Below are 15,486 nucleotides of genomic sequence, written 5' to 3' on the forward strand. Positions count from 1 at the left end.
GTCGTCGCCGTCCGCGCCTTCCTGGCTTTGCTCTCGTTTCCTTCCACATTCGGAAAAACGTGCCAGGAAGCTTCATTACTTTTCATTTGCAATTACGAACCTTTTGTTTAGAAAGTTGCTTTGTTGTCATGTTTCTTACTTTAACGAATTGAACCAAAGTTATTCAGTTGCATTTTTAAATGATATTCTTTACAACGACATTTTTTCATGGAAATTAATTTCCACACAACGACAAGTTAAAGACTGAATCATTTGAATGAAGCCATTTTAGGGGGAAACAAATGCCGTTATCAAATTCGTGCTTCTTGATCACGTCAAAGTGCCACAAAAGTATCAGATGATGATTTCATCAACACTTCAAGAGGAAGACCAAAGCCATTTTCAAATTGGAATTTTTTATTCCTTCAAATGAAAATCACGTCAAGAGGAAGCTTGCTCAGCAAACGTGGACAGAATTTGCCCACTAATGTGACTTGACACGTTCACGTCTCAAAAACAACAAATGTCACCTCAACTCAAAAAAATGTTCTCACATCATCAACGCAATTGTGGTCAAACTCGTCAAGGAGCAGAAATGGCCAAAACACCACTTTTGGACTCAAAGCAAAGTTGTGCCAAAGCGCGTCCATTTCCTTCCTGGTTTTGGAAAGGTGGCAAATCCTGGCAAAAGCACGCCACGTCCTCAGGGGGCGCTAGCGAGTCGCAGACGCCACTCAGCACATTCATGAGGATGTCTTCTTCCTGACAACTCGCAACTCAATTTAGAAAAGGAGACGCGCTGACGTGCAATTTAGTCCAACGTGTACTTTTTGCGTGCGTCCTTGAACGCGTCTTGCAAGCTCAACTTAGCAAAGTAGCAAGTCATCATTTTCATTTCTTATCTTGTAAGTGCGACGTAGCCTAAAAATCTTGCGCAATCGACGTGACAGCGGCGCGTTGCGTCACCCGGAAAGCGCGACGTAATCAATTGTAAGCACGTCCTTTGAATATCGCAAACGTAACCTCGTCCGAATCAATCTCGCAGAACTTCCAAATCTCACGAGTGCAGCTTAATAAGCCGCCTAATTTATTCACGTGGAAGTCAACCGTAAACATTTCGTGACAATAAGATGTTATGTGACCTGAAGATGACATCACAGCTGCTCAGGCAACAACCAATCACGGCTCACCCGCTTTCTGAAGCCGAGCTGTGATTGGTTGCTGTGATGTCATTTAGACTGGACAGCAAGTGTCAAAATGGCCGCCTTCTGACATTGATTCAAAATTGCTGGCTTGCGCTGCGTCACTCGCATTCCACGAACGCAATATTACGCAAAATGTTGCATTTAGACGAGTGGGGCTGCCGCTGCATACAATAGAATACTGTCAAAAAAAAACTAATTGGGATCGTTGACTTTCCCCTTTAAGTCCAAACCAAGCTTAAAAATCCGGTTGAACGTTTGCAAATCTCATAAGCAGTTTTTGCACCCATGTCTTGTAATCAATTCCACGGGTTCGACGTGCATGTAACATTCAAGAAGCTCGCATTTGTGAGATTGCCGAGATTCCTGACAGTGCTGCCTTGAGATACGAGTGCATCCATTTACAAGTTTTGCGTATGTGCACTTCAGATCCCCACCACTAGATGGCAGCAGCATTTCGCATCAGGCCAGAATGGTTTCCCTGCAATGGAAGGACAGCGCCACTTGATGGCGCCATTTAGCTGTCTTTTATTGTTGGGAGTGTTTAGGGATCAAAAAAGAACTTATTTTATTCATTACTGTATAAAGTTTTCAAATGAAGAAATCAGCCGATTAGTTATCAGAATTGTTGCCAATTTATTTTGCCCTCGTAAAACTCCATATTGGTGGGGATCTGATATTTCTTATGAAAACACATTAAAAACAAAATGAACTTGATGAATTGTTTCTTTCGATGACCTCAGCAGACAAAAAGCGATTTGAGATCAGGAAAGGAATGAAACTTGTACCTCAAAGCAGCACCTTTGCTTTTTGGCCTCTTTCAGATTGCGTCAATCAAACGTCGAGACCAGGAAGTGGCGAGCACGAGTTGAGTGAAGATGAAGATGAGCGGCGGCGTCCAATCACATATCAGATGAGCTACAGAACGCGTTTGGCCCCTCCCAGTCCAAAGCATCCCAGCAGGAAGCGCTCAATACTGACAGCACAAGGGACCATCATCTTTTATTAGAAAGTAAAAGGGAGGCTGGGGGGTGGGGTGGCGGTGGTGGGGGGGGGGGGGGGGCAAATTGTTGGCGTGTTGTTAAGTGCGGGGCAGCCTGCACATTTCACAGTGCTCGGTCCCGGGCTGGTTCATGAAGGTGCAGTGCACGCACGACCACATGGCGGACGAGGACGGCGGCGCCGACGGGTCGCCCATGCTGTCGAAACCCACCGATGACGACGGCTGCCCCCCCACCGTGCCTGCAATTTGGGCACGAAAACAATTTCACATCGCGTTTTTTGTTTTAAATCAAGACTGTTTTTTTTCTTCTTTGATGAAATTGCTGTCATCAACTAGTCAATCGTAAAATGAATTGGCAATTATGACGATTAGGGCTGCTTGATTATGAAGAAAATATTAATCACAATTAATTTGGTCATAATTGAAATCACGATTAAGACAATCATTTATTTATTTTGATACAAAACAAGAAAATGTTTAAACGCTAAGATCAGTAAGACAAATAAAATTCTTTTAAACACTATAATTATGCAAGTTCATTTTGGATGAAACTATTATTATATTAGTAAATTTTTTTAAAGGTGAAAATGTGTAAATTTAAACAACTCCAAAATTTGTATTGTGCAGATTTTGTAATTGTGGAATGTAATAATTGAAAATGTCATTGATCGTTTTGCAATCAGTTTCAAATTGTACAAATGTTGAGATTTCAGCCTCTCAACCGTTAATCGTCTCCGATTTGTGTGGGACAAAGATGGCTATTTTTTTTGTGTTTAAGCAAAACGTTGTCACATTTTTGACGATTTTCCCGATGGATGTTACACAATATATTGCCAGCTGAACGTGGGCTTCGCGTGCCCGTGAGGAAGTGAACTTACCGCACAGCTGCTCGATGGTGGCCCACTGCTCCGACTTCTTCCAGGTCTCGGCGAGGTCCCGGTCGCACGTCCTGACGGCGTCCAGCAGCAAACCGATGCTGTCCTGCAAAAGGAGGCCAACGCGTCAGGCGGCCGACGGCGCTCAGCGGTGGCAAAAGGCGGCGGCGGCGGCGGTGCCAAACTCACCCTCAGAGGCATGACCTCGTTGGTGACCAGGAAGAGAAGCAGATGGAAGTCGGACACGATGTCCAGGAAGGACGTGGAGGCGCACTGCGACAAATACGTGGACAGGCTGTGGAAGTCCTGAGGAGAAAGACCAGGGAGACGATTGGCGCCGTTGCCGTTCTCAGGGTCGACCGCCAGCCAGCGAGCGGGCGTCCTTACTTGCGTCTCTCCGAGGATCTCTCGGTTCTCGATGGGGAAGCGCTGAGCGGAGGTGAAGGTGAACTGCGGGTCCTTGGGGAAGGTTGTGGTGATCTGGCAAGCAAACGAGACCATGCAGGCCACAAAGCAGCACCAGGAAGACCACAAATACAAGCCGGCATTTTCCTCTCTTCAGTCGCTGACTTTCTCTTTTGCTTACGCGCTGCCGACCGTCCGTTTTAGTGCCGTCACCATCCAATATTTTAAGAATCCATTAAGCATCTCATCGGACTCATTTTCATTTTGAGTTACAAAAGCTCTGATGAGTTTATGAACCAGTGATTAGTGTTTGTTTTTTTTATGATCAAAATTGTACGATGTTAGCAGTTGGGTCATTGTTTTCCAAAGTAAAAAGAGATTTTTGCAAATGTCTTATTTGGATCAAACACAGAAAATAATCGGTCTTCTTTCATCAAGGATGACAGAAATCCGTCAACAATTACTGTTGATGGAGCATTTGGACCAATTTAAGGAATAAAATGGCTCCAAACTGGATTATTAAAATAGTTTTAATAGAATTTTGCCAGCTCTAATAATGCGATCCTTTCCCTGCTGGTGTATTTTACCGTCCACGCATTTTCATACGCTCATCAAGTCAACATTTGCTACGTTTGGCCCAAATCCGAAATCCTCCCGAAAAGGTCCCAGAATCGCAGCCAGAACTTTGTGGTGGCAAAAATAAGCTTGCTTGGGAAAATATTTGTTGGCGACGCCATCGGGAGGACATTTTGCTTTTGACTGACGAGCGTTTCCGTATTTCTTGTTTTGGGGCAAATCCACTTGCGAGCTCGACACGTGAGCAGCAAAAATGCTGATGTCACGTTTCAGTTTGTGACATTCGACCTTAAATATGTTAGCGGAGTCCAAGTTTTCACAATGCTTGATACGATTTGATCCGTTTGTGTGCGATGGGGAAGAAATGAAGCGAGAAGGAACTCACGTCGATGATGAGATACTCGACGGGAAGAGGTCGCGCCAGGAAGGTGACGTCGTTCCCAAATTTGTCTTTATCCTGTTGGCAGAAGGCCGCCTTGAGCCCAAAATGGCGACCGGCGGCGGGACGAGCGTTACCTTGAAGAAGACGTCCGGGATGTACTGCTCGGGACTGGACTCTTTGGCGTAACCCAGCTCGGGTGCGTCCTTGCAGGGCAGCAGGCACTCGTCCCTCACCAGCGCCATGCACTGATTGGACACCTGGTAGCCCTCAAAGTGGACCTGGTTGTCGGGACCGCCTGAGAAGCAGCGCCGCAATCGGCGACAATCGGTGACAATCGGCGACAAACGGGCCAACGCCGCTCGGGCGGGGCAACGGCGGCCTGACCTGTGGCGACCACCGTGACAAACTTGGATCCAAAATGGCCGTCGCGAGAGAGCTTGCAGGGGTTAGAATGTTGATTCTGGAAGAAGCCCGCCGTGATGCACTCCTCGGAGCTCAGGAAGTGAGAGTCCTGGCGCCAAAAGCAACACGGGTCATCTTTCTGAGGAAGGACGGCGACGCGACTGTCGACACGCCTGGCAAATGGTGGCCACCTGGTTTCTGGTGAAGCGGACCGTCCCGATCCTGGTGTCCTCCGAGAGCAGGTCCGAGAAAATCCAGCCCACCTGCCAAAAGCAGTTTCAGGCTGAGGTGAAGAAAGCGGACAGCGAGCGAGGCCGGCGTCAGGACCACCCACCTTCCGAAGGCCGAGTTTGGCGGCGATCTCGTCCACGGCTGCGGCTTTGGCGTCCTCCAGCAGTTCCAGACTGTTCTGAGTGGCGTTCTGAAAGGCAGCACGCCAGCGTTGGCCACTTGGAACGGAAGAGGCGAGGGGCCCGGCGAGGAGCCCGGCAAGGGGCCCGGCGAGGGGCCCGGCGGACGTGCGCTGGTTCACCTGCGGCGGCTCGTAGATGGCGGCCACCTCGGCTCGGATGCCCAGCGGGATGTCTTTGTGCTCCGTGTACCTGCCGTACAGGTAACCCATGCGCTGGCTGCCCGTCTTGCGCCAGAAGTCCAGGAAGCGGTCGGCGATGGTGTGGTTCTCAAACATGATGTTGTCCACGTGCCGGTATTTCTGAGGAGCAAACGCGCAAACTGGGACGGACGCAACATGACGGAAAGACGTGCCACACTTTTGCTCGCATGCTCACATTCGAACCCACCACCGATCTCAAAAGCACTTACAGATCTCAATGAATGAATTTGATTCATCGTCGTTTTGAAAATGTGCTAAAATGTGATATGGAATTTTGTCTCGTGGATTATCAAAAGGCGTTGTTGGAAATGTTGTGTTACACGCAGACGTTATTGTGATTTCCCACACGTGTCAGAATGCTGCTTGGGTGCTTGACAAAGAAAGACGCGTTAACGTCAGCTAACAACGACTTCATTGTGACAATTAAGCAAAAAACGGATTTAGAATCAGCATACATTATTTTGCAAAGTAATTATTTTTGGAAGAAATGAAACATTTAAATAAATCTTGGTTGGGTTTATTACATTAAAATCAATTCAAATCGTAATCATCCTGAACGACTTGGAAAAATAAATGAAATATCAAAAAGCTAAAAAAGAAAAAAAGTGTCAGATTGCTTGGTTTAGCAAGATGCAAAAAGTCCTGCCGGCGGCCGCTATTTTTTTTCACCAGCGTCTTGACTTGCAGGCAGCCGAGTGACGACGTGCATGTGGACTTTGGCGGCGTTTGCGGTACCTGTCTGTTGAGCGTGATGGCGCTGGGCTGGCATTTGGTGCAGATGCCCTCCGGCCAGGGCGGGTGACCCTCGCACCCCGACTTGATTTTGCAGCTGATGTTCTCCAGGGCGGCAAACTTGCCCCTAAGACGGACAAGATTCAAAAGCACGCAGGGGAGGGACACAGCATTTAATTATTTTTTTTTTACTGGAACGGATTGGTAGCAATCTAAATTTAAAAAACGAAATGAAAAGTAACTAAAAAGAAAATTCCCAAACTAAAATAATCCTGGCAAGCATGCGCTCGCCCCCTGGTGGTGGGCTGACTACATGGCAAGTACCGGCTTGATTGCGCATGCTTGATATCATGATCGTGGTCAGTAATGCGATGAAGAAAATGTCACGAACGGCCGCCGCGCTCACTTGTCGGCTCCTCCGGTCAGCTTCCGCAGGTACGCGTGGAACGACATGTGCTTGACGGGCGGGTCCAGGTGGTTCAGGTAGTCTTCGTCAAAAGGCTGCCGGAGCACAAGACGCCACAAGCACACGTCAGCATCCGGACAAACCAGGAGAGCAAGAAGAGAAAGAGGAGAAGCGGAAGGAGCGCAAGAAAGAAAAGGAGAAGGGAAGAATGAAAACACGGCAGAAAATGAAGAAAAGGAGGTCGAGCAGCAGGAGCGCAGATCAAGAAGACCGTCAGCTGTTGTCTGACCTCCAGCGGCACGCAGTGAACGCACTTCCCCAAGGCGCCGTGGCGACATCTGCAAGCACACACCACAACTTCAGTGAGCTGAGGACCTTCACTCGGACAAAAGTAAAGCTTTGCCGCATTTCTTTAGCATGGACACTTTATGGGGAGGCCATTTTTAAAATTGACAGCAGAGCTGTAGTTCCACATTGTGCCACAGCAGGCAGCACCGAGCTCTTCTAGAAGAGCCATAGCGTCATTAAAAGTCAGAAGAGGCAGAGAAGGTCCCCAACTCAACTGCAGTAAGACTTGTTGTTCTTACGTGACAAACACAATTCATGCTTGTGAGCATTCGTCGTATCTCTGCTCCGTGCATGTCAAACTTGTTTGAATGTTTAGAAATGCCGTAGCATCGATGCTAATTCCTGCTAGCTTGTCTACGGCTTTTCACATTGTATGTTAGCATTAAGCTAGCACTTTGCATGTATCTGGATGTGGCGTGCGCCTCCTCACAACTGCGCGTCTCGGTTCCTGTAGATCTTGCCGTCCTGCTTGGTGAGAAACTGGTCGATGTCGTCCTCCTGGATCTGCGGCGCCGGCTGGGGGCGGGGCAACAAGAAGGAGGAGGAGGAGGAGGAAGCGGACGGCAAGGACGAGGACGAGTGCGGGGCGGCCGTGTCCATCACCTCCGTGGACGAGGAGGCGGCCGGCGAGCTCGAGGGGAACAAGAAGAGCATGTCGCCATGCCTGCGGCGGCAAAAACGCATCTTAGTGACATCACTTCCTGTCCGGCAGACTTTCACGTCAGCCGATGCTCACTTGATCTTCAGCAGGCTGAGGCTTTTGTTCTGCGAGAGGATCTCTCCGGTTTTGTTGCGGTTCAGGTAAAGGGAGAAGCGGTTGGAGTTGAAGCCAAATTCTTTGGCCACCTGCCAACGGCAGCAAAAAAAAACATCCAACAAGTCAACTCGCGCAAACGGCAACAAACTGGAATTGCATTGGCGGGAAAATGAAGACAAACACAAAATTCCTGAATTGATTAATTCGATTAGGAAAGAAAAAGGATGGCAACCCAATCCCAAGTGGGCAACGCAGACCAGGAGGAGAAGCACGATGTTCATGGAGCGCCAACAGAATGTTTGACTAAAAGGCTTGGAAAGAATAAGGATTCTTTTAAAAGTATGTATGAAATATTTGGATCTTTATGAAAACATTGCTGTCCAAATAATATCCTTTTGACAAATAGCAGCTCGGCTAAAAATGTTGAATGGTTTCATCTGCATGAGAAAGTGAAAGATGAAAAACTGCAAAGGTTGTGATCTACTGTTGGAGTCGAACCTTCTTCAAGAAGGCAGCAGCCGTCTCCCGCTTGCTTGAAGGGACTTTCTTCATCCCGTCTGGGGACTGAACGCGGATGACCTCGAAAGAAAAACAACAATTCTTTTACGCTCATCTGATCCACTCGCTACAAATGTCCAACATTTCCCAAAATGTGGCCTGCGATTGGCTGGCAAGCCGTTAAGGGTGTAACCCCGCCTACTGCCCGAAGACCGCTGGGATGGGCTCCAGCCTGCCGCGCGCCAGCCACCCTCATGAGGATAAAAGCGGCTCACAAATTGAATGGATTTCCCAAAATGTCCAGTTGACAGACGACCGTCACAAACATCAAAGACAAGTCAAAGTCTGCCAAATGATGGATTTGCGGCTCAATCAAAGGCCTGCTTGTCACTTTGCGGCTTAGATTTTTTGTACTATCAATTTGAATTGATATCTTGTTTTTGAATGAAGGGGTGATTTTTTTTATGTATAAATCAATCCAAATAATCAACAAAATAGGTTAACTAATTGTTACTTGCATTCTTAGTCAAATGTTGTGCCTGTAATTTAGCTACACCTTGCAAGTCTAAAGTCAGTCATAATAACAAGTACTCCAACAGCCACAGTATGGCAACGATGACAGTGCCACAATGAAATAAAATAAAAATAAAATGAAATGAGTTTGGTGTCTAGTTTGACGAGGAGTTCATTGAGGTTAATGACACCAAATGCGACCAAAAACAACTTTCCAAAAGGCGGAACGTTCCAGCTGGTTGTGCCAAAGTCGAAATCCTTTCCACTACAACTGGACGTTAAAGACCATTTGTTAAACACTCTCCAGACTCCAAGTGACATTTGTGTCGAGGAGTCCAAAGGCAACATTGCCTTTAGCCGGTTAGCCGGCCGGGCCCGTCCACTTTGAACGGGCCGTCACGTTAGCCAGCTAGCTAGCTAATTGTGCTGCCTCATCACTACCAACATTTGCCGCTACGGCTAATGCTAACCCGGCTAGCTCACCTTCGCCGAGCCCAGCAAGCCACAAACGACACTTTTTCGTGACTTGCTTGCTGGTTTGTTTCTACTTACGATGGTTTCCGCCATGCTGTTGTCGTTTCGTCAGCTGCTACAAATTGAATGGTGGAAACTTGGACGCGCTTTGACGCTGTGTTTGTTTGTCAACGAAACTCCATCACACAGCGGGTGCAACCAACATTAGGGTCCGTCAGATGCGGCACCGCCGGTCCACCCGATAACCGTCCCTCTGAAAACATGTTCATTCATACGTTCCGGTCGTCCTAAAAGAATAAATAAACAAACTACATACATACATACAGACACATTACACATTATCAAACACTTTTCACACGTTTTATTATTCATTAGTAGAGTTTAATGCAGCCAGCTTTATGTACAGTACATATCAAAATGTCAAAATGAGGTGACGTCAGCTTGTCACATAAATATAATAGAAGTCATTGTATGTATTTATTATAACGTGGTTGTTGTTTTTTAAATTGTAGGTGTAAGATTGTTTTCTGTAAATGTGTCCATTATTTGTAATCATTTTAACCATTTACAATGAGATGATGAAAATTATTTGTCACGTGTCATTTTATTGTTTTAAATTCATTGAATTGTAATGATTTTCTCATTTAATACAATCATTTTCAAATAACTATTCAATGTTTTAAATCCATTTAAAACGATTGGACTTATAATGAATTCATCAATTGTTTAATACAAAATATTTTAAACCTTGAGTTTTATCTTCTTCACTAAATCACCATTTGATTTATTTTTTTCCAAATGTAGCTGTAAAGTTGTTTATTTTAGAAATATATTTACTGTATCATTTGCAATAATGATTTAACCTATTATTGCAATGAGATATAAAACAATAATGGACTGTAAAAAATATATTCTCATTTATTTTAGTGATAAATATTAGATTTTTGACGCACTCCTGCCATTAACAATAACAAACAAACATTTGAATTCTCCTTTTTTTTATACCGTAAAGAAGGCAAGAAAAGAAAAGCTCTCCATCAACAATTGTTCTTTTATTGAACCTGTCATTTGCAAAGCCAACCAGGCTGCAGGGAAAAAAAGAAAAGCACAATGAAAGCATTTAGAAATAAGCGGCAAACGCTGTGAGTTACTCTGCACGCATAAACGACGACGATGATGATGATGATGATGAAGATGGCAGTAGAAAAGGATCACTTCAGCATAAAACTGAGGATGCATGCAAACACGCTAAGGACAAAGCAACAAGTTCAGAGTTGACTGTGAGGAAAGACGGACAGACGACGACAACGGCAGGCAAAGTGTGCAGAAGAAGAAGAAGATCGCATCCTAGATACGAGCAGCTGCTGTGCCACGACAACAACATTTAAAAAAAACGTTTTTTTTTCTCTCTCTTTTTGCGTGTGTTTGAGTTTTGTGTTGACGTTGAGTTCCGTGTGAGCTCAGATGATTCCGTACTGGGCCAGCTCGTGCAGCTCCAGATGGTTGAAGGCCTCCCACGGGCAAATCACTGTAATGTCTGAAACAAACACACACACGTCAATATGTACGTATGTCACGTGACTCGACTTGATGTCGCGTACTAGTCCGCGCTTTGTCACGGCTAGTGAAAAAAGAATGAAGCAGATGCTTCCAAAAAAAAACATTTGAACATTTTGCCAACATGGCGTCCGTGCGCGTGGGAAGACTCACCGGTTCCTAAACCTTCCATTCCCGGGATGTCATCGCCGAACCTGCGCGCAAAAAGGACCAGGATGATGACAAGACCGACAACAATTCATCACGATGAATTCAATCGCTGATTCAATTCAATGGTCGATTGCTGAAATTGCTACTTAGGCAAAGAATGCGGCACGCACGCACGCACCCCTGCACGCCCTTCTTGGGGGGCTTGCTCTTGAACTGGCGCGTCTGCCTCTGCTTGAACTTGGGGGGGCCCTTGCGCGGGGTGGCGGGGCCCCCGCTTACCCGCGTGGCCGACTTGATCTCAGCTTTGGGCGCCTCCAGATTCATCTCCGCCGCCGCGCACGTCCGTCCGTGCGTGTGTAGGCTGATGCGCTTCTGGGGAACACGTTAACATGCGCATAAGCGCGCGCGCGCACACACACACACACGGTTTATTTATTAATGAAAATGACGTGTTACGATCACTTACACGAACATTGACATCAGCAAGGATCAGATGAAAATGTTTTCATAATTCTAATTGAATAATCGTCATTGTAAATTAAAAATATTCTGAATTGTGATAAAGCGCAATAAGTCAGGTCTTTCATAAATGTAAGAAAATACTTTTGAATTCACGTAAACAGCAAATTTCAAGAAATTAGTCAAATACAAAAAAATGGACCCTTAAAATTCTATTTTCTTGTTAATTTATGGAAAAAAGAGATCATCGTGTTTGAAAAGGAAAATCGATTTGATATCGATTATTGTATTTTCTTAAACCCAGCCCTAACACACACACATAAAAAAAATGGCATAATCTAGTAAATCAGCAAAATGTGTCTTTTTACTTGGATTATGAGTTGTGTTGATCAGATTTGAGGATACGCGCATTTGATTTCCTGAAAGGCTGCCAGAGGATGTTTGATAGCAAACAACGACTCGCACACGCACGTGTAGCAAGACAAACGTTTTTTGTGTTTTTGTTTTATGCGACAACACAATGTTCTGTCAGCGTGACCCCGAGACAATACGAGCTAATCCTAATCCCGGGCTCACGTTACTAATCTGCCTTCAATCTTGTTAGCGAGGACGAGGAACAAATGCTGAGCAAACACTGGCGCTCTTAAACCTCGAGCTAACATCTCAATGACAAACGCACAACAACATAAAACATTTCGCAAAACTACTGTCATTCTTTTGACCAAAAAAAAAAAACCTGGTTATGTGGTTACGGTAAATTTGCGCATTTAAATTCAATAAAAAAAAATTAATATTTAAAAAGTGCTTCACAATAAAATGTGCAACCTTGTCTAACATTGAGACAAACCTATGAAAGAAATGTCGACTTTAAAAATGCAAATGAAGTGCAACATATTGTAACACTCACATGACAAATTGCCAATATTTATTTTTTTTCCCATATGTCGTTTTTTTATTAGTATTTCAAAAATATAACACGTTGGAATAAAAAGTAATACTGTGAACTTTTTTTGTACACTTTTTTTAAGAACATAAAACTGGCCAATAAAACTCTTTGATCAAAGCATATTCTTGTAAATATTACGATTAGTATGAATCCTGAATTGTGCACGTTTGCCTTCTCATGTTAATCCTCATCCTGTCCTTCATTTGTCCATGGAGACGTCCGTCAAGCGCTCGCGAGGACGGAATGTCCACGCGACTCGTGTGCAAACTGAAAAACGGCGAACGGACCCCCCAGCACGTTGGGCCCAAAGTTGCCCGGGCGGACGCGATCTACTCACGTGCTGCTTTGCTTGCGTGATCGATGGCCCGATGACAAGACGGCAGATGAGCGGAAGACGATGACCAGTCGCTTTTATACGGCTGAGATTAGCGCCGACACGCCTCGTGTCGTGTCATAGCTCGCTAGATGATCGGAGGGGCGGTCGGATGCATCACGAGGGAGAGAGACGGACGGACAAACAAATGGGGCTCCAATTTCATGAGCGGCAAATCTGCGCAGGGGCGGGTTAGACCAAACGTTGGTCATTTGGCCGACGCTCGTTTGAAAGGGAGGTTTTTGCCATTGCGGGTGCGAACGCAGCCGACTGCTCTTTGGAAATGTGCCACAGCGACCGATCAGCAATCTGTGGTGGATCGTCACTGCTTTTGCCGGAAGAGAGCAATTATTACAGAATGAGCTGCTGACTACTCAGATACGTCTGCCGACTTCATTCCGGACAGAAGGACACAAATAGAAGGACAGACAGACAGATGGACAGAAAGATGGAGCTGCGTAGATGCCTGGATTCAAAGATGGATGTCATTGACGGACGCAAAGACGGACAAAAAGTAGAGAGGAAAAAAAGTCAACGACCACTGAAGGATGCAAAGTGACCTGAGGTGACCCTGCCGGTGCTCCTGATGATGACGTCACTAATCTGTCATTTTCCATCACGTCATATTCAGTGGTGGCGTAATCCCGACAGTTTCACGTTGCCATGGTGACCAACCATCAACAACAACAACAAGTTGCACCTGCCACTGTTTCATTGACAACACAAGTGCAACAAATACGTGCGTGTTTTATTCACAACAATAAATAAACAACGGCAAACAAAAGTGCAAACAGACTTGATGGCGAGCGGCGGGTCGTCGCCGGTGGCGCGCTACTTTTTCGAAAACATCCGCACCAGATCCAAATCCTTCCTCCTGCTTCAGGCGTCCCCGTTCTGGAAAGTTCTCCATTTCGACCATCGGCCGCGTCATCGTGACTCATCGACTAGCAACACTTTACATTCCCACGCCAGTCGGACCGTCGCGCTTTCATTGTCAAAAGTTCCCACTTGAGGTTGCGCGCCCGCGCCAGCGACGGCGGCCTCCAAACTCACCACAGGGGGGCGCTCAGGTCTTTTGGAGCAGTCGGATCTCCATCTTCAAGAAGGTCTTGAGGTTGTCGTCCAGCACGCTCTCCTCGATGGCGGCCAGCGCTCGCTCGCCGCCGTCGTTGTAGAAGGCCAGCAGCTGCTCGGCGTGCGCGATCCACACGCAGTTGTGGCAGCCGCTCATGCAGCAGTGCGTGGGGGGGGCAGGGGGGCCGCCGGACGAGCCGCTGCTCTCCGGGGGGGGCGGCGGCGCGCGGGGAGGAGCCACGTCCGCGCACCTGCTGCGGATGTTCTGGTTGAGCAGACCCCGCCCCCAGGACGCCATGCACAGCTGCAAAACGACAACATGAGGCAAGTTAGTCCGATACCGCTGCCCATTTTCCATCTGGACATCCATTTTCTGAATCCTTCCGTGTTTCAAACATGATTCCACTCGACTCCACGTCAGATCATTGTTGGTTATATCGACAGACAACACGCACATCTGCAACAACATTTAATAATTTGACCTTTCTATAAATGGCTACTTTGAATCTTCCCGTTGTAATGTTTGGATGATGGCGTGTGTTGATGTCGCGATGAGGCGCTACACAAGCTTCATTCATGACAACAAAATGCTTGTCCTTTCGTTGGCAACCATTTTGACTTGGTCTTATTGAATATGATAGGACCGCCCACGCACCATTTTACATAATGAAACATGATTTTAGCAAAGTTCTATATTATGATATATGTTATATGAACAATTGTTTTTCTACATGATCTGTGTGAATGAAACAAAAAGCTGTGAAAACAAACATTAGTTTTGTTAACACGGCATCTTCTCCATTTTTGATGTGCCCTTTTTTTCTTCTTTAAATCTTCCCTGGCGTGTTTTGATGAAGTTCTAAACCGTTTCGACGTTTGGCCTTTTTAAATGTTCTGCATAGCATACTTTGTTTAAATAAAGTTTATTATTTAAAAGAAGAAGAAACAGAAATGGAACGATAATATTATATTACTGATATTGAGCTAGACTTTGAAAAGTCAAATGGGCGAATTAAAAGCAAAGGCTGACTTTCGATAGAATTCATTCAACGTCATCTGACACAACGTACTTTTTGTGCTGCTTTTTGTGATCTAAACACAAAGAATGCAACGTATTTATTTTTGTCACGGACGGGTGGAAAATAGATGATCGGTTACGTATGAGGCTAATGGAGGCAACCGACCTTTCGTAAAGACGCCGACGACCTCGTCGCAAGCAAATAAACCATCGTGAGGAACCACAAAAGTCCGATTACGACTCGGATTTGTTTTCAATGCTATTAAACTTGTGTCCTAAAAAAAATAACAACAAAAAACTAGCCGAGGTTTCCTAGTCGTAAACGTGAATGTCCTTTCATTCTCCCGGAAGTAAACCCTTGTCAACAAAAGCATTGATTGGCCGTGAGCGACAAATATGGACCAATCAGGAAAAAAAACAATTGCCGTGCGTTACAAAACATGCTCAGCAGATGGCAGTAGTGTACTTTGTCATCGTTTCCCTAAATTTCCGCTAAATGCGGGCCTACATCGAAAAACACAAAACTATTATTGTGTTGGGCTGCATGTACCTTCTGCCTTTTAGTTAACTAATTATGTATTAGTTGTAGGAAATACATAAAAATAATTTCGGGACCAGTAAAAATAAAGAAATAAAATAAAAAATACAAATTGGATTCTCTCTCTTTTTTTTTTTAAATCGATGGTATTGTACTTTATAAAAATAATGACGTCATTAAATAGAATGGCAATCATTTGTTTTGAT

At 45.5% G+C, this 15,486-nt stretch overlaps 3 protein-coding genes across 5 annotated transcripts; all 3 read right to left on the bottom strand.

Annotated features, from left to right (window-relative positions):
• Positions 1–1,797: 1,797 nt before the first annotated feature.
• Positions 1,798–9,410, bottom strand: nploc4 (NPL4 homolog, ubiquitin recognition factor). Of its 2 annotated transcripts, none has more exons than XM_077550782.1 (17): positions 9,244–9,410; positions 8,179–8,259; positions 7,660–7,769; positions 7,354–7,587; positions 6,865–6,913; positions 6,576–6,670; positions 6,173–6,296; positions 5,357–5,536; positions 5,159–5,245; positions 5,016–5,087; positions 4,807–4,933; positions 4,557–4,717; positions 4,426–4,497; positions 3,447–3,539; positions 3,249–3,365; positions 3,063–3,165; positions 1,798–2,423 (listed from the first exon to the last, which is right to left on the bottom strand). In XM_077550782.1, the coding sequence occupies exons 1-17, from the start codon at positions 9,256–9,258 to the stop codon at positions 2,263–2,265; spliced, it is 1,881 nt and encodes a 626-aa protein (XP_077406908.1). In that variant the 5' UTR covers positions 9,259–9,410; the 3' UTR covers positions 1,798–2,262. The 2 variants fall into 2 exon arrangements, with proteins under 2 accessions (XP_077406908.1, XP_077406907.1); XM_077550781.1 differs by having other exon boundaries at positions 5,159–5,287; positions 5,324–5,536.
• Positions 9,411–10,198: 788 nt separating this feature from the next.
• Positions 10,199–12,760, bottom strand: pde6gb (phosphodiesterase 6G, cGMP-specific, rod, gamma, paralog b). Of its 2 annotated transcripts, none has more exons than XM_077549831.1 (4): positions 12,615–12,760; positions 11,051–11,241; positions 10,876–10,916; positions 10,199–10,702 (listed from the first exon to the last, which is right to left on the bottom strand). In XM_077549831.1, the coding sequence occupies exons 2-4, from the start codon at positions 11,194–11,196 to the stop codon at positions 10,626–10,628; spliced, it is 264 nt and encodes an 87-aa protein (XP_077405957.1). In that variant the 5' UTR covers positions 11,197–11,241; positions 12,615–12,760; the 3' UTR covers positions 10,199–10,625. The 2 variants fall into 2 exon arrangements, with proteins under 2 accessions (XP_077405957.1, XP_077405958.1); XM_077549832.1 differs by having other exon boundaries at positions 11,051–11,244; positions 12,615–12,701.
• Positions 12,761–13,377: 617 nt separating this feature from the next.
• Positions 13,378–15,094, bottom strand: oxld1 (oxidoreductase-like domain containing 1). Its single transcript, XM_077549830.1, has 2 exons — positions 14,909–15,094; positions 13,378–14,028 (listed from the first exon to the last, which is right to left on the bottom strand). The coding sequence occupies exons 1-2, from the start codon at positions 14,951–14,953 to the stop codon at positions 13,717–13,719; spliced, it is 357 nt and encodes a 118-aa protein (XP_077405956.1). The 5' UTR covers positions 14,954–15,094; the 3' UTR covers positions 13,378–13,716.
• Positions 15,095–15,486: the final 392 nt, after the last annotated feature.

Source organism: Vanacampus margaritifer, chromosome 18 (genome assembly GCF_051991255.1).
Source record: "Vanacampus margaritifer isolate UIUO_Vmar chromosome 18, RoL_Vmar_1.0, whole genome shotgun sequence".
Classification (NCBI taxonomy): Eukaryota; Metazoa; Chordata; class Actinopteri; order Syngnathiformes; family Syngnathidae; genus Vanacampus; species Vanacampus margaritifer.

Excerpts from the sequence above, each read along its gene's own strand:
- nploc4 (XM_077550781.1), bottom strand. Across the intron at positions 5,288-5,323 it reads CGTCCGCCGGGCCCCTCGCC|TCTTCCGTTCCAAGTGGCCA; the intron begins GGGCCCCTTGCC and ends GGGCCCCTCGCC. Across the intron at positions 5,088-5,158 it reads CCAAACTCGGCCTTCGGAAG|GTGGGCTGGATTTTCTCGGA; the intron begins GTGGGTGGTCCT and ends TGCTTTTGGCAG.
- pde6gb (XM_077549831.1), bottom strand. The coding sequence starts at position 11,196 with ATGAATCTGGAGGCGCCCAAAGCTGAGATCAAGTCGGCCACGCGGGTA. Across the intron at positions 10,917-11,050 it reads CCCAAGAAGGGCGTGCAGGG|GTTCGGCGATGACATCCCGG; the intron begins GTGCGTGCGTGC and ends TTTTGCGCGCAG. Across the intron at positions 10,703-10,875 it reads AATGGAAGGTTTAGGAACCG|ACATTACAGTGATTTGCCCG; the intron begins GTGAGTCTTCCC and ends TGTTTGTTTCAG.
- oxld1 (XM_077549830.1), bottom strand. The coding sequence starts at position 14,953 with ATGGTTTATTTGCTTGCGACGAGGTCGTCGGCGTCTTTACGAAAG. Across the intron at positions 14,029-14,908 it reads CGTCGGCGTCTTTACGAAAG|CTGTGCATGGCGTCCTGGGG; the intron begins GTCGGTTGCCTC and ends GTCGTTTTGCAG.